The sequence below is a fragment of the Thamnophis elegans genome, chromosome 13 (assembly GCF_009769535.1).
Source record: "Thamnophis elegans isolate rThaEle1 chromosome 13, rThaEle1.pri, whole genome shotgun sequence".
NCBI lineage: Eukaryota > Metazoa > Chordata > Lepidosauria > Squamata > Colubridae > Thamnophis > Thamnophis elegans.
Window position 1 is genome coordinate 16302414 of NC_045553.1, and position 17848 is coordinate 16320261.

Genomic DNA, 17848 nt, shown 5'->3' on the forward strand with positions numbered 1-17848 from the left:
TTCCAGAACATTTTTTTTGGCTTGATGCTACAGCCCTGGGATTTCCTGGTGGTCTCCCATCCAAACACTAACGAAGTCTATTTCTCCTTAGCTCTTTGGAAGCCAGCCAAGCTGAGATAGGTGCAGCCACAGAGGACGCAATTGCAACAAACCGAACAAATATTTGGGCCTAATTTCAGAATTCCCAACTACCACGGTTAATGCAACTTGAGAGTCCCAGTTGGGACGTGAGAGGCAAAGTAGGTGCTGTGCTGAGTGAGAAAAGCCCATTTCCCTTTTTGTCCCCCCATCCCACCCCTTAATTTTGGACTTAAGTAGGTCATATTCCTATTTCTGTAAATACACAATCCACTTAACATGGGTAACGAATTAACCCAGTTTTATTTTGGTACAATACACTGAATCACAAACTAACTAAATGGGTTGAGTTTGAACAGTATACTGGGGGGGGGGAGGGGAGAGAGAGAAACAAACAAGAAAAACCAAACTGATCACATTGTATAAATGTGCTGCTAGATTTTCAGTTGACTGAGATAAGTCGGATATGAGTGAGAGGCAGAATTTAAAGTCTGGAGCCAGGGAACTACTGCAACCATTAACAGGCTGGTCATTTTGACCAGCATCCTGCAAGGGTCCACTGGGGCAAACCCACAGCTGCTTGGCCACCCAGCCTTCCATGGAAGGTGCCTCAGGAGGTAAAAATCTGCCTCTTGTGTGGCAGCTGACGAGTGAGGAGTGTGGATTTCTTAATCTGCCCCTGCCTCTCTCTCACACAGAGCATCTGAACGGCTCTCCTGAATGACGCAGGCTGGGGTGAGGGGAGGTGGAAGGCAGACAATGGACCTTCTGTTCTGATCAGGCCTGCAGTCAACAGCCAGGCCAAGCAAAACCAGGCTTGGAGGCTTCCGGGGCTCTTGGGCTCTGGGCACTGGACGACGGGCAAACAGCAAAGAAGATTATCCAGTTTACCAGCAGGCACCTCGGGGGCGAAAATCTCTGCTGGCAGGAGGGAAAATTTTAATAGCTCAGGGCAACTAATGCCAGGCCTTGTGTGTGGCAGGGACTGGCACTCCCTGGGCACCAAACCACTTTCTTGCAGACCCAGGAATGCCGGATGGGCAGCCTTTCATGCAAGGGTGAACATTCCAGCGTTAGCTTTCATACAAGCAACTCCAAGTCTCAGGAGGCTGAGTCCAGATTTTGAAAATCAGGCCCACAACCAATTTTTTTTTTTTAGTGCCTTCAAGTCGTCTCCTGGTAACAAGTGAGGCCTTCTGTGCAAAGATTTTGGAAATAGTTTGCCATTTCCTTGCAAAAACAGAAGTTAAGGTTTCCCATTTTCTAGTCTTCACCCGTAACCAGTGGTGAAATGAATTTTTTTTTACTACCAGTTCTGTGGGCGTGGCTTGGCGGGCATGGCAGGGGAAGGATATGCCATTGCCATCCCATTCCATGGGAAGGATGCTGCAAAATCTCCATTCCCACCCCACTTTGGGGCCAGCCAGAGGTGACCTTAGCTGGTTCTCCAAACTACTCAAAATGCCCGCTACCGGTTCTCCAGAATCTGTCAGAACCTGCTGCATTTCACCCCTGCTCGTAACCCAAACTGTTAGTCCACCCCGAATGAGCTGTCGTGCCCCCTAAAACACGTTGCAACCCAAGAGCCAAAGGCCAGCCAGAAGGCCTTGAAGAAAAGAATGGGGTGACATGAATGCAATTGCTCCAAAATCCAAAGGGGAAAAGAGATGACTCCAGCAGACCCCTGGCCCATGTGGGGAGGAAAGAGGGCTGCACACCAGCCACAAGGACGGGCTTTGCACTGCCAAGACTAGGCAAAGGGACTTTCGGGAAAGGCAGCAGGGAAGAGGCGAGGGCCGGGACGTGGTGGATGGAGAGCAGCCCAGCCAACTGAGTCCCCAGGCCTGCCCTGAGGACATCCGAGGCCTCTTCCTCTTCCAGCGAGCCCGCCTGTCCTAGCCAGCTCCGGTGTCCATGGAAACTCAGGGCAGGAAGGATTAGCGTCCCGGCTGCCGAGCTCAGGCGTCCATGCGCTAAGCATGAGTGGCAGCCCCTGGTGGGGGCTATTGTGGCAGCTGCTCGCCAGGCACCCCACTGGCCCAGCCCCTCTTGGCACCCTGCAGCTCCCAGCTCATCATCCTCCCTTCATCGTCTTTCTTCTCCAGGGGCGGCGCTGGCCGGCTGTGCCAACGCCCGAGAGAGGCCTAGACAAAAGAGTCTGCCAGGGCCGGCTTCTCCTGGGGCCGGTTGCTGTGGCAACCCTGCCCTCCAATCCCAACTGCTGGATCCGATTAGCGCCAGCTCCGATGCCCTCTTCACAAAGCGGTGCTGACGGGGCACAAAGGCAGCCTGCTGGGGCAGCCATGACAGAGGGGCCTTTCCCCTCACCACAGGGCCCCTGTGGAAGACCACCGTGCCCCCCCCCCCACCTGCTGCAGTAGTCAGGAGCTTCCCCGATGCAGCCTGGGCCTTTGTACCTCCCTTCCCCAAGTACCCTGCATTGCTCCCAACCTGGCCCTGATTATCCTATGCTTTGCAAGGAGTGGGCATTTCAGAACCAGCCAGAGGTCAGGGGGGCAGTGGTTCAGTTGGAACAGTAAGGGTGGCTCAACTGCCCCAGATCGGCTCACCAAATTTCCAAACATTGATCAGCGCTTAAGGGCAGTGGCCAGGCAACTGGCCTCACAGCCTTTGTTTATGCAGGAAGCAGAAATCAAAGAAAAACACCAGTCAGGTCTTACAGGCTTACTGATAAATGTTACTCATAAATGAAGACAACATCCATACATGGTCAGACCCAGAGATGCCTGCAAAGTTTGGTCAAAAATGTTAAGACAGCTTTGGAGAATGCAATCGAATCTCTGCCTGTTTTTGTAACAATTGCACTTCTCCTGGATGTATCTTGACCTTTCTGACCTATGAAGCAGACCCCCTGACATGACCCCATGTATTCTTTCTTATAATACGTAATTCTGCCTTACAAAAGTCAAACCACAGATGCAAATTTTACATTATGGTTATCTAATCTTAATCTTAATCTTAAATTACAAGGCTATCGATTCTTTGTGAGGATTAAGACCCATTCCATACAGAGGGGCTTCAACACAAATGCTCCCCAACTCCCCAAAAGACCCTTTGTGGGAATAGAAGCCTCACCTAGATACACAACCCAAGGAGAGATCAAATCGTACTCAACAGTAATCTCCTGGAATTCAAAAACCAACTACCACTTTCGGGCCACCAGCCAGGCCCGTGGGCGACCACAGCCTGCTTGCCCACTTCACTGATTGTAGTAAAGCTAAGAGTAAAGCCTGTCCCACAGGGGGAATCAAACTGCCATAAACCAATGAAGCAGCATTCGAGTTCTCCAAAGCACCTGAAGGCAGGACAAGCAGCAATGGATGGAAACTAATCAAGGAGAGAACCAACCTAAAACAAAGGAGAAACTTCCGGACTATTACAACAATTAATCAATGGAACAGCTTGCCTCCAGAAGTTGTGGATGCTCCAATACTGGAGGTTTTCAAGAAGAGGATAACCATTTGTCTGAAATGGCATAGGGCAGTGATGGCCTATTTGGCACTGAGTGCCCAAACCGGAACGTGCATGCATGTGTGTGAGTGCGCCGGAGCACCAGAAACCCGAAGACCAGCTGGCCATTGCACACATGCTGTTTGGGGGCCATTTTTGGGGCTGTTTTAAGGCTGTTTTCGGGTGCCCATGAAAACCAGCTGGCCAGTGCACATGTGCGTGCTAGAACCAGAAAAGCAGCTAGCAACAGTGCACATGCCCACAGAGAGGGCTCTGTGTGCCACCTCTGTCATGCGTGCCATAGGTTTGCCATCATGGGCACAGGGTCTCCTGCCTGAGCAGAGGGTTGGACTAGAAGGCCTCCAAGGTCCCTTCCAGCCACGTTATCCTCTGAGATAATCCACTTATTCTGCTCTCATCTCCAATGGCTCTTCTAGAAATCCAGAGAGCAGCCTGCCTCTCTGCCTGTTTTTTATTTCCCCCTGCCATGGAAGGGGTGGTACTGGAGATGACTTGGGGGGGGGTGTCATGGCAATGAGTACCAAGAGACCCTCCATCCTGCTGAGCTCACATCGTCTCTTAACCATTGTCTCTTCACTGGTTGGCTTCCGAGGAGGAGGCCAAGCCTCTCAAAGTGCCACCTTGGGCACACAGGTGGCGTGAGTCAGTGATGCCCAGGCAGGAAGGAGCTGATCTCCTCCGATAGCAGCCAGCCTGTCCCCTCTGGGGAAGCTTGGACCGCCCAGCCCGGCTGGTTATTAGATGACGTAACCGTCCCAGGGAGGAGGAGGGGGAGCAGGAGGGGCCCTCCAGCGTCTCCTCTTTCCCAAATAATCCATCTCTTGGCGCCCTGCTGGAAACTGGTGCTGAGCAGGAGATGCCCTTCAGCGGGTGGGACAGGCAGATTGAGAGTTCAGAGACAGGAGGTATAAATAGCAGCTCCCCTTGGCACATTTCCGTTCTGCCTTCAGACATCCTCTCTGGAGGTGGAACTCAGAAAGAAGCATCAGATGGGGTTTTATTTTTTAAGCGCGCAAAGGGAACCAGGCTGCCTCCCTGGCAGCTCGCAGAGATAGGCTGCCTGTTGTCTGGGTTGGGAGCCAAGAGAACTGGGTCACATCTAGGGCAGGGGTCTCCAACCTTGGTGACTTTAAGCCTGTCAGACTTCAACTCCCAGAATTCCCAGCTTTGGGGATCCCTGATCTAGGGGGTTCAAGGCTGCAAAGATACACAGACGGCGGCGGCGCCTTCTAGTGGCCCTCTGTAGTTTTGCAGATCAGGTCTGCTGACTGTGCCAGATAGGGGCTTCTAAGAGTTGCCCCTCCTCTCCCCAAGGATCAGCCGTTCAAGGGACACGCACCAGCATCCCAAAAGGAGTATCTCCACACAGGGGACCTGCAGGGAATCTCCTGCAGATTGACTTCCATCAGCTTTCACTTCACCTGATGCCCCAAGCTTGGAAGGAGACCGAATGCTACTCCCAGAACAGGAAGCCAGGGTGGGGAGACCAGTGGGCATCTTCAAGGCATGAGCCAACCAGAAGCCCACAGTAGGCCTGGAAACGAGAAGACTTAGCCAAGGAAGCAGCAGCTGCTAGCAAGAAAAGGGGAAATGTTCAAGAAGGATCTTAGCCATAGCATTTAGACCAGGGGTCTCCAAACATGGCCACTCTAAGACTTGTGGACTTCATCTCCCAGAATTCCTTAGCAAGACATGCTGGCTGAGGAATTCTGGGAGTTGAAGTCCACAAGTCTTAAAGTGGCCAAATTTGGAGAACATTGACTTATATACCGCTTTATAGGGTTTTACAGCCCTCTCTAAGCAGTTTACGGAGACTCCTGAGTGACAGAGTGACCTTGTTCTCTGTGAACCTGAGGAGAACCTCTTCAGTTTGAAAGGAGGGGCATTTCCTGACGGGAAGGGTGGTCAGCCCAGGGGGCTCTCATTGCTGGAGGCTTTCAAGGCCATCTGTGTTCTTGAACTGAGCAGAGGTGGACTAGTTCAGGGACCTCCAACCTTGGCAACTTTAAGGCTCGTGGACTTCAATTCTCAGAATTCCTCAGCCAGCTGGCTGAGGAATTCTGGGAGTTGAGGTCCACGAGCCTTGAAGTTGCCAAGGTTGCAAAGTTGGCTGAGGAATTCTGGGAGTTGAGGTCCACAAGCCTTAAGGTTGCCAAGGTTGGAGACCCCTGGACTAGATTATCTCCTTTCCAGTTCTTCTGAACCGTAATCTCATCAGCCACCGACAGGTATACAAATTCAAAACTCCACCTCCCACTCAGCCTTCACTAACAACGGGTGAAGCAACATTTCTGTGGTTTAACAACGGCAGACCAGGTTGCCCATAATATCTGTGCAAAATAGGTCCCTGTATATAGAACACCAGTAAGCCAGGAAAGAGCCCCAACCCAACCTTCTCTCTCTCTTCCTTCTCTTCCTCCCTCTCACCCTCTCTCCTCCTTTCTCTCTTCCTCCCTCCCTCTCCTCCTCTCTTCCTCCGTCTCTCTCCTTCTCTCTCCTCCCTCTCTCCTCCTTTTCTCTCCCTCCATCTCCTTCTCTCTTCCTTCCTCCCTCCCTCTCCTCCTTTTCCCTTTTTCTCCTTCCCTCTCCTCCTTCTCTCTTCCTCCCTCCCTCTCCTCTTCTCTTCCTCCCTCTCTCGCCTCCTTCTCTCTCTTCCTCCCTCCCTCTCTCCTCTTCTCTTCCTCCCTCTCTCCTCCTTCTCTCTTCCTCCCTCCCTCTCTCTCCTCCTTTTCTCTCTTCCTCCCTCCCTCTCTCTTTCTGGTTTGGTGTTGAGGCTGTTTTTTTAGATGGCAGACCTCGGCTGATCTCGAAAAGCTGGATCTGCCAGCTTTGAAAGGAGACCACCAGGAAATTCAAGAACCAGAGTTCCATGGCAAAGTTAAAAAGAATCGCAGGAGAACTGGCAGTTGCAAAGTGCTTTGTCATGGTTGCCAAGAAAGCTCCATGGATATGTTCGTGCTGTCAGTCAGAGTCGAGTTCGCCTCAAAGGAGATTTTACAATTGCAGCTTTTTTCAAAAAACTCCAAAGCGGAAGGTAGGGGAGGGGATGTCCTGCTGCCAACCAAAAGGAACAGAAAGTCCGCTCAATCGGCCAGAGTCCCTCTCCGAGCTTAATGAGCCTTTGGGGGGGGGAACAGACCAAGAGACCTTTCTTCTAGCAGGAGGGGGGCCAGCAACAAAGGCCCTTTATAGGTCTGACCTTCAGCGCAGACCAGGCTCTCTTCGCTGGACCAGCTGCCAAAGCAAGGCTCAAGGGGCCACCTCCTCGTGGGCCATCCTGTGCTCAGCCGGCTACAGGGCCTGAGTTGGGCAAGCAGCAGCAGGATCCCCTTCTCGGTTGACCTAGCAGTGCATAGGGGGGCACTTACCCCTGAATGCCTGGCTGGAATCGCCAGCCAGCCCCAGTCAGGAGGGCGAGGTGGAGCAGGATGAGGCGTCCGAGCACCTGAGACAGAAAGCACCTGGTCCAGAATAGCTGTGGCTAAGCATATAGCTGCTAAGTGAATCATGTGGTCGTTAAACAAATCCAGTTTCCCCAACTGACAGTTGGTTGGAAGCCAGCTGAGAAAATCACCAATGGCGATCACGTGATTCCCTGGGAGGCTGCAGCCATGGTCAATGCACGCCAGTTGCCGAGGGCCTGAATTCTGATCGCAGGGTATACAGATTCTGCTAGGGATTTTAAGTGCAAGGATTAGTCATAAGCCACTTTTCCCAGTGCTGTTGTAACTCTAAACTGTCACTAAACGAACAGTTGTAAGTTCAGAGTTCCTGTATTTCTGTTAAAAAGATGGCAGTTTTACACCTCTTTAGCTTCCCTCCTTAAGGACGTCTGTTGACGTTTTAGCCTCTCCCACCCAGGGTCAGCCCCACCTCAGCGGGGCTCTTCCTGAAACACATCTTCACTGTGTTATATTGAGGACTTAAGACTCAGGATAAATGCAGGGCCGGTGGTTGTCACAACCAAAGGAACTCCTAGGTACTCTTGACCTCCCAGAGAAAGGGTGGGAGGTAAATCCAACAAATAGCAAAAACAATAGCCCTTAGACTTATATATCGCTTCACAGTACTTTGCAGCCCTCTTCAAGCGTTTACAGAGTCAGTCTCTTAGCCCCCAACAATCTGGCTCCTCATTTTATCCACCTCGGAAGGAGGGAAGGCTGAGTCAACTTTGAGCCTTGTGAGATTCGAACTGCCAAACTGCAGGTAGGCAGCAGGAGTAGCCTGCAGTACTGCACTCTAATCACTGTGCCACCGTGGCTCATAAATAAATAAAGTATCATATAATCAAGTAATATCTAAAATGGCTGAAACTTCTGCTTATTTTGTTTACAGAGATTCTCAATCATTCGGGTTTGGTTGTCCCAAGGTGGTTTTTCCAAAAGGCAATAGGCCTTTTTTCTTTTCTTTTAATGTTTCGCTTCTCATTCAAGAAGCTTCTTCGGTTCAACTGAAAGAACTTCTTGCATGAGAAGCCAAACATTTTCAAAGGAAACAGCCAAGCAAGTCCAGTTGTCATTTGGAAAAAGCACCTTTTGGGTTGTGCTTATTTTGTGTGATTTGGTTTTGCAGAGGGAGCAGAAGCATCCTAGCAGTGATTTCTGAGATCCATTGCTCAAGAGCAACGTTTCTCAACTCTTGGCAGCTTGAAGATATGTGGACTTCAACTCCCAGAATTCCCCAGTCAGTCACGAATTCTGGGAGCTGAAGTCCACACACCTTGAAGCTGCCAAGGTTGAAGAGTACTCCTCTGAGGAAATTAAATCAAAATGTCCCAACAGCCTACAGACTGACTCCCCTTGAGGCAATGCAAGACCAGCTCCATTGGTACATTCTTTAAGAGGAGGAAATGATAAGACTATTAACAGATTAACAGAGTTGGAAGGGACCTTGTATGTCTTCTAGTCCACACCTCCCAAGCAGGAGACCTTACACCATTTCTGACAAATGGTTGTCCAGTCTCTTCTTGAAAGCCTCCAGTGATGAAGCTCCCACAACTTCTGAAGGCAACTTCTGTTCCATGGGTTGATTGTTCTCACTGTCAGGAAATTCCTCCTTATTTCTAGGTTGAATCTCTCCTTGATCAGTTTCCATCCATTGTTCCTTGTCTGGCATTCAGGTGCTTTGGAAAATAGCTTGACACCCCCCCTCGCTTTCTGGGGCAGCCCCTCAAATATTGGAAGGATGCCATCTTGTCTCCCCTGGTCCTTCTCTTCACTAGACTAGCCCCGCCCAGTTCCTGCAAACATTCATCGTATGTTTTAGACTCCAGGCCCTTAATCATCCTGATTGCTCTTCGCTGCACTCTTTCTAGAGTCTCAACCTCTTTTTTATAGAGTGGAGACCAAAACGGGATGCAGTACTCAAGGTGTGATTTCTGATTTGATTTTCTGATTTTACTTTATTTGTATGCCGCCCTTTTCCCTGAGGGGACTCAGGGCGGCTCACAATTCAAGGGAGGGGAAAAACAGACAAGTTACAAACATGAAAACCATACACCGTTAAAAAAAACACAACAGTCATACCATTCGAGTGGGATTGCAAGTCTTTAGCCCCAGGACTGTCGGAACAGCCAGCTTTTAAGGGCTATGCGGAAGGCCTGGAGGGTGGTGAGGGTACGAATCTCCACGGGGAGTTCGTTCCAGAGGGTCGGAGCAGCCACCGAGAAGGCCCTCCTCCGGGTAGTTGCCAGTCGACATTGGCCGGCTGATGGAATTCGGAGGAGGCCTAGTCTATGGGATCTTATTGGTCTAGTGGAGGTAATTGGCAGTAGGCGGTCTCTCAAGTACCCAGATCCAATACCATGAAGGGCTTTGTAGGTGACAACTAGCACCTTGAAGCGCACCCGGAGATCAACAGGCAGCCAGTGCAGCTCGCGGAGGATAGGTGTTACGTGGGTGAATCGAGGCGCACCCACGATCGCTCGCGTGGCTGCATTCTGGACAAGCTGAAGTCGCCAAATGCTCTTCAAGGGCAGCCCCATGTAGAGCACGTTGCAGTACTCCAGCCTAGAGGTCACAAGGGCACGAGTGACTGTTGTGAGAGCCTCCCGGTTCAGGTAGGGACGCAACTGGTGCACCAGGCGAACCTGGGCAAATGCCCCCCTGGTCACAGCTGACAAATGATGTTCAAAAGTCAGCTGTGGGTCCAGGAGGACTCCCAAGTTGCAGATCCTGTCTGAGGGGCGTACTATTTGACCCCCCAGCCTGAGAGATGGAACACTTGGCCAATTAGTGGGAGGGAAGCACAGCAGCCACTCGGTCTTATCTGGATTGAGTACAAGCTTGTTAACCCCCATCCAGTCTCTAACAGCCTCAAGGCCCTGGCACATCACGTCCATCGCTTCATTGAGTTGGCACGGGGCGGACAGATACAGCTGTGTATCGTCCGCATACTGGTGGTATTTTATCCCGTGCCGTCGAATGATCTCACCCAGCAGTTTCATGTAGATATTAAAAAGAAGGGGGGACAGGACCAAACCCTGCAGCACCCCATACGTTAGGGGCCTAGGGGTTGATCTCTGCCCTCCGACTAACACCGACTGCGACCTGTCCGAGAGGTAAGAGGAGAACCACCGTAAGACAGTGCCTCCCACCCCCACCTCCCGCAGTCGTCGCAGAAGGATACCATTGTCGATGGTATCGAAAGCCGCAGAGAGGTCAAGGAGTACTAGGATGGAGGCATGACCTCCATCCCTGGCTCTCCAGAGATCATCGGTCAATGCGACCAAAGCGGTTTCCGTGCTGTAGCCAGGCCTGAAGCCTGACTGGAATGGATCTAGTAAGTGGCCTTACTAAGGCTTTATAGAGTGGGGTTAGTACCTCCCTTGATCTTGATTGAGACTGAAAAAATCCAGATGACAGCAAAGAGTCTGGTTACCTCTAAAGGAAGCTCTGCAGCATTAGGAGACCAGCCAGCTCCGAACTATGCAGCTAAACCACCAATCAGGATTCACTGAGTCCCAGTTTCTCGTCTCCAACTCTTATGAACCAAGGAAGAGTAGCTGAGTTCACCTGGAATGTGAGGGGGTGGGGATGGCACAAGCCTCAAGGCTGGAGGGGGCAGATATCTAAAGACGGTATGAAGACCCATCTTCAGGTTGGATTTGTGGCTTCCTAACACCTTGTGCATCACTCGGGACTAGAAACAATTGGTGGGAAAAAGCTTAACAAGTTCTTAAGATAGCTGAACTTTCTGGCAGCAACAAACCTGGAATCTTCTGGAGGGAAAGGAGAAATGTACGCAAACTGCTTTTATTCCCACCCAATGTATTTATACATTAATTAAACAGGACTATTGTAAATTGGAAGTATGCAGATAGACAGCTGCTAAATATGGGTACTGCAATCTACGTTGTGATTTTCAAAGCTACAAACAAAAAATTAGCACAACAGTGGAGGGGAAGGATGAAAAAAGAAAAATAAGAAAACTGAGATGTGTGTGTGTGTGTTTTTTTAAATCTAAGTCTAACTAGACACATAATGAGAAATCGATCTACAAAAGTATCTGGGCGTACTACGTGAAGAGAGTGAAGAGGGGATGAGGCTGGTTTCGTGATTCCTGAGTTGGAAGACAGAAGGGGGGAGGGGGAGCTACACACTGTATTTGTACCTTTGAGCTATGGGTGCTGGGACACGAAAGTGCCCCTTCAGTGCCAACTACTGACCATAGGGCATCCACGGCCACAGAAGGAGGAGCTCTGTGGAAGCAATGTCACAGAAGAGAATTTAGCCCCGAAATCCTTGGTGTCCTGCCCTGGCCGAGAAGAAGGTCGTGCCACCAGTAGCATTCAGCCAGTGCTCAAGAGGACTTCATTCCAGGAAGGATTTTCAGGGGAACAGGAGAAACTGAAGGTGCCAGGCACCGCATATAAAAGATCATCTCTATCAGCAATTGGCCAGGCACCAGCTCCAGGGCAAACTTTCTGCTCAACAAACTTTCCCAGTATTTGAATGGACTGGGCCCACCACGGAGAAGATGACCTCCACTCTTGGTCACTAGCTGGCCTTCCTTGCCTTTCAAAATGCAAATCTTGACCTGGATCCTCAAGTCTATTAAGCATCTACAGAGCAAGCCATGAATGTCCTCATATAAGCTAGAAACCTTGATTCATTTAGCACAGGGGTGTCCAAACTTGGGAACTTTTAAGACTTGTGGGCTTCAACTCCCAGAATTCCCCAGCCAGCCAGGAAAATCCCGTCCTGCCAAAGCAGAATCTGAATGCATCAGGCCAGGGCTTCAGTCAGCAGCACCAGAATACAGACGAAATTTCATTTGCCCTCATTTTTGGGGGGCCAATTTTAGTGTTCTTCCTTTGGCAGGAGGAGCCCACAAAATATTCCAGTCTTGATTCACACCCACGGATGTATAAAATATTGCAGGGGCACAGAAGAAAAGAGAAAAAACTCTGAAAGGGCAGCTCTTAAGAACTCACTCTGTCTTTCACATATGGCACAAAAATCTTTACAAAGCTTACATGAAAGTAATGTTATTTCCAAACAGGTATATTGAAGGTGATCAGCTGGATGGGGGAGACCCCTTGGGTGAGGAAGGTTTCCACCATCCTGACCCTTCCTTGCCCTCACTCCTCTCTCACAAAATAAAAATCCCATTGAACAATTCCAGCCAAGCACTCTTCCCATTCCACTTAGTCAAGATTCGTGCTCCAGCAGCATCCAGCCCAAGGCCCACTCTTTAACCCAGCATGGGGGCTCACGCTGACCCCTCTTAAATTCCTTTTTTTTTTTTTAAATATATTTTATTCATTTTCACATTCCATTTTACAATCACTTATATACAGGGTATTTGCTATAAGAAAAAAAATAAAAATAAATAAAAAATTCTTAAATTCCATCCAGGCCTCTCTCCCCTTTCAGAAAGAGAGAAGGGGGCTACCAAGACACCTCATCAAGGAAACAGCTCACCCATTCCCTAGGCTGGCATTGCAAGTGGGTGGCCCAGCACATCATCTGAAAATGTAGCTTACCAGGCTGTTAACTGGCACTGCTCAGTGGATCCCCAAATGTGGTCCCACGTATGATGCGAAGAATAAGGACTCAACTTCAAAGCAGGGCTCCAGGTGGAATCCTGCTATCAAAGGTCTTTTGGGGAGGCTTTTGTAAAAACCTCCATGTTTGAACGGAGGCAGGCCGTCACTAGGGAAATAGTTCCCCCTCGTCCCTCAAAGGCTTCATAATAGTTTTGGCTCCAAAAGACCTCGACTGACTCAAGTTTCTAAACTTTGAAAAAACGGCTTTAATGCTACCATTTTAATCCGTAGCATTATCCTTGCCGAACGGTTCCTTTTTATTATTGCTTGGCTTTTACAGCACTTTGTTGCAAATATCCGTATACTGGGGCTTTCATTTTATCCATCCTTTTAAAAATAAAAAGTAATGGATAAAAATAAAAGCCAAGAACAAAAATGTTCAAAGCCTCCATCCATGCATGGAGTCGGAGGATGGTTGGGGAACAAAGAAAACTCAAAATGAAACCCTTGAAACTCCCTGGAGTTACCGGCTGATCTTGCAGGATTCAGAAGAAAGGGGAGTGGAAGATTCCCCCCGCCACACAAAAAAAAATATCAGAAAGAAAATTATTATAGGCATTGTGAAAGGTGGGCAGGCAGAGGGAACAAGAACAATGACAGAATTTGGTTTTCCAGGAAATCATCTTGCACAGGCCAACAACCTTTGGCTGTGGGGCACACAGAACTCCTAGAAGCCCTTTTGAGGGCCTTGAGCAACCTAGAGCTGGCAGGCCATTTGGGGGGCTTTTAGGCATAACCCTTAAAACTACCCAGGAAGATAAAGAAATCCCCAATTTGTTGGCTCTGGTCCTTCAGCAACGCCATAGCATTGCCAGCATAAGTGTTGGCCTTTGCAAAAATGCTGACTGCTAGCAATGTGCAGTTTGGTCTTTCATGCCACGATCCCTACAGTTTTGTGTCAGGCAGCCAAGTTTGCAATGAGCAGAGAGGAGGGGAAAAATGGAAAGAGGGAATTACAATAGATGAATGTCTATGGCAGAAGTCCCCAAATTTGGCAACATTAAGTCTTGTGGACTTCAACTCAACTTAAAAGTTGCTAGGTTTGGGGACCTCTGGTCAATGGGGACTTTCAGTCATCCAAGGTCCTGGTTGTCCCAAAGGTGCTTTTTTTTCAAGAGGCAACTGGACTTTCTGGTCTTTCTTTGAAGACGTTTCGCTTCTCATCCAAGAAGCTTCTTCAGCTCTGACTGGAGGGTGGAGAATGGAAGGATTTTAATCCATTCTCCACCCTCCAGTCAGAGCTGAAGAAGCTTCTTGGATGAGAAGCGAAACGTCTTCAAAGAAAGACCAGAAAGTCCAGTTGCCTCCTGAAAAAAAAGCACCTTTGGGACAACCTGGATAGAATGGTGACTTTATATTAGCTTCTGTGAGTACAAAGACCTAAGTCCATTTGTAATAGGTGATGTTTGGGGATTTAGGATTTTAGAAATCGTACTCCTCTTTGGGCCTCCTCAACACAGAAACCCGAGAGCTGCCGTTTGACAGGATGCTAAGCCCTTGCAGGCGTTCCCAATCTCTGACTAACACCTGGAGGAAACGGGCCAGTCTTGAAACACGGAAGGATGGGAGAGTTCACTCCCGCTCTGACCCGAAGCGCTTACCTTCCCAAACTGCTCGAAGTATTGCTTGACATCTTCCACGGTGGTGTTCACCGACAGGCCGCCTACAAATATTTTCTTAGTCCGTGTTACCATCTAGAAAACAGAAGGAGAAAGAGGCTGCAGTGCAAGATTCAGAGTCATTGGCTTAAAAACAAAAAGAAAGATTTTGCAAGAGAAGCTCCCACGGCAGACGGAGCTGGGAAGAAAGCTGACCCGCATCCGGATGGCAAGGGCAGGCAGCAGTTCTGCAGAGGTCCCAGGCAGGAGACGTCCAGGAGTGGAGGACTTGTGCTGCAACCTAAGTGCTCCCACACTGGGCAGCTTGCCTTCAAACATGCCAGATTGCAATCACAAAGCAAGAGAACCAAGCAGCTACAGCGTCTTCTGCTCCAAGGAGATGGGCAACATTTTGTGAACAATGCCAATTGGCACGCTCTCAGATGCTCAGATCTCCTGCCAGCAAGGTCGCTTCTGACGTTGGGTTTTTGAGGGACTCCCTCCCTCCTGCCCTCCTTCCACCTGGGCTTCTCTTCATTCACGTGCCAGAAGGCTTCTTAGGAAGAGGCCAGCAGGGTCAAGCTGTGGCCTATGGGGACTATTGTGAGTCCAAGAGGCACAGTGGTTAGAGTGCAGTACTGTAAGCTACTTCTGCTGCCTGCCGGTTGCCTGCAATTTGACAGTTCAAATATAGCCAGGCTCAAGATTGGCTCAGTCTTCCCTTCTTTTGAGGTAGTTAAAATGAGGAGCCCAATTGTTAGGGTCAAGAGGCTGATTCTGTAAACCGCTTAGAGAGGGCTGTAAGGTAAAGGTTCCCCTCACCCATTTGCGCTAGTCGTTACCGACTCTAGGGGGCGGTGCTCATCTCTGTTTCAAAGCCAAAGAGCCAGCGCTGTCCAAAGACATCTCGGTGATCATGTGGCTGGCATGACTAAATGCCGAGGGTGCATGGAGCACTGCTACCTTCCCACCAAAGGTGGCCCCTATTTTTTTATTTGCATTGTTATGTGCTTTCGAACTGCTAGGTTGGCAGAAGCTGGGACAAGGAACGGGAGCTCACTCTGTTACATGGCGCTAGGGATTCGAACCGCGTTACTGCTGACCTTTCTGATCAACAAGCTCAGTGTCTTAGCCACTGAGCCACCGCATCCCGATAGAGAGGGCTGTAAAGCAGTATATAAGTCTAAGTGCTATTGTTATTATGGGCGTGTTGTGTTAGGATAGATGAGGTGTTCCCATGTAATAAACAGTACAAAGTTGTGGGATTTGTGTGCTTTTCAGCATCGCCAGCAAAGAGAAAGTTTGGGGCCAGATATCCCCCGCCAATTCATTTCGCCCATGTCTGTTTTCATGGCTGTGGCTCTCTCTTTATGCTTTTGCTGTTTGTAATGTGGTGTAGATCAATTTGGATTGTGTATACTTTTCACAGAACTGGATTTATTTCAGAATACTTGGCTTCCACTTCAATGGAAAGCAAAGTAAACGTGGGAAGAGATGGGAGAGAGAGAATAGAACAGAACAGAACAGAATAATAGAGTTGGAAGGGACCTTGGAGGTCTTCTAGTCCAACCTCCTGCCTAGGCAGAAAACCCTACACCACTTCAGAGAATGAGAGAGATGACACAACATTGCAAAGTTGTGTTGTTTCAGAAGAGACCCCGGGAGGATTTCCAGCTCCAGAGCCCCTTAATTTTGAAGGCTCTTGCAACCACCTTGCCCTCGGCCTGACGCCTTCGCTTTGCAAGAAGAATCAGCTTTTAATGACTCAACCGAGTGCAGAGTTAATCCACTGTAATTCTCGGTCTTGGAAGCCCTCCGTCCCTCCCCCCCACTCACCAAGTAAAATACCTTCTGTCACCAAACTGCTTAATGGAATTAACCCAGTTCCAGCCCTGAGCCGCAGAGCTGTTCCTTGGGCTACCTGATCTGCTCGGCCACCTGCCCACAGCATCATTGGCAAAAGGAGCCCAGCAGCCTTTGCAGCATCTCTGATGGGGGGGGGGAGTATAAAAAGAGCTCAGCAGAGAACCCTTCATGGGAAAGGAGAGCATCCACATTCAATGCTTCCCAGGTGAACCTCTGCAGTTTTCCTTTCTCAATGTTAGATGGGGATGTCCCGGGACGAGGGCTCCATCTGACAGTGGAATGTGGCCTTTGTGGCTAGAAACATTTTGGCCTCTGTGGGTGTCTTTTTGGTGCCACCAGGTTGCCTGGTCTTACCCAGCTTTTTCGCCTTTTCCAATAATTATTCTTAATCTTGTGGCACACCTTGAGAAGCCCACAAGCATGCATTTAATTTATGAGCCACAGTGGCGCAGTTGTTAGAGAGCAGTACTGCAGGCTATTTCTGCTGATTGCCAGCTGACTGCAATTTGGCAGTTCGAATCTCACCAGGCTCAGGGTTGACTCAGCCTTCCATTCTTCCGAGGTGGGTAAAATAAGGAGCCAGATTGTTGGGGGCAAAAGGCTGACTCTGTAAACGGCTTAGAGAGGGAAGTCAAGCACTGTAAAGTAGCATATAAGTCTAAGGGCTATTGCTATTTTCCTCCCTCCCTCCCTTCCTTCCATGGTGTACAGTGGTTAGAATGCAGTACTGCAGGCTACTTTCTGTTGACTGCCAGCTGCCTGCAATTTGGCAGTTCAAATCTCACCAGGCTCAGGGTTGACTCAGCCTTCCCTCCTTCCGAAGTGGGTAAAATGAGGAGTCAGGCTTTTGTGGGCAAGTAAATGGCTTAGAGAGGGACTGTAAAGCACTGTGAAGTGGCATATAAGTCTAAGGGCTATTGCTATCTAACAGAGCTGGCAGTCCAATTACAGGTAATCCTCAACATACGATCACAACTGAGCCCAAAATGTCTGTTGCTAAGTGAGAAACATGTTAAGTGAGTGTTGCCCGATTTTATGACTTTTCCTGCCACTTTTGTTGAGTGAATCGCTGCTGTTGTCAAACTCGTAACACCGTTGTTAAGCGTATCTGGCTTCCGATGGGCTGTGCTTGTCAGAAGGTTGTAAAAGGGGATCACGTGACCCAGGGAAGAAGCAAACGTCATAAATACGAACCAGTTGTCAAGCATCCAAATGCAAATCACATGACCATGGGGAGGTCGCCATTGTCATTAAGTGTGAAAAACGGTCACAAGTCATTTTTTCAGTGCTGTTGTAACTTTGAATGGTCACTAAACAAACTGTTGTAAGTCAAACACCACTTGTACTACTCTGCAATGGCATGGTGGTCTCCTGGCTAATGTTACAATGCCATATGCAAATAATAACAACAACTAACCATTATTTTGATTTGAAACAAGAGAAAGCTGACAGGTTGCACACAAGGTAAATCCTGCTGCTGACGTGGGGGGGGGAGGGGTTTAGGGTTAGGGATTTTCAGGACTGTGGTGGGTAGGGTTGGTTTCCCAGAAGCAAAGTTGCTTCCTTTTGTGAAAGGCAATTTGGTGTAGTGGTTATAGCGCTGGACTAGCACAGAATCCAGCTGGGCACTCTGGCTCTCCCAGTCCAACCTACTGATGGGTTGGTTGTTGTGGGGCAGGACAACAGGGGGTGGGAACATTATTTACAGTGCCTTGAGTCCCATAAAATAAAAGCAGGATATAAATCTAATAAGGAAGAAATAAAG

At 49.2% G+C, this 17848-nt stretch overlaps 1 protein-coding gene across 4 annotated transcripts in view; it reads right to left on the bottom strand.

Moving 5' to 3' along the window:
* Positions 1 to 17848, bottom strand: part of MSI1 (musashi RNA binding protein 1) — a 62213-nt gene that overhangs the window by 22619 nt on the left and 21746 nt on the right. For all 4 annotated transcript variants that reach the window (XM_032229563.1, XM_032229562.1, XM_032229561.1 and 1 more), the window contains exon 6: positions 14221 to 14313. In XM_032229563.1, coding sequence (XP_032085454.1) covers positions 14221 to 14313 — 93 coding nt within the window. The remainder of the gene's footprint in view (positions 1 to 14220; positions 14314 to 17848) is intronic.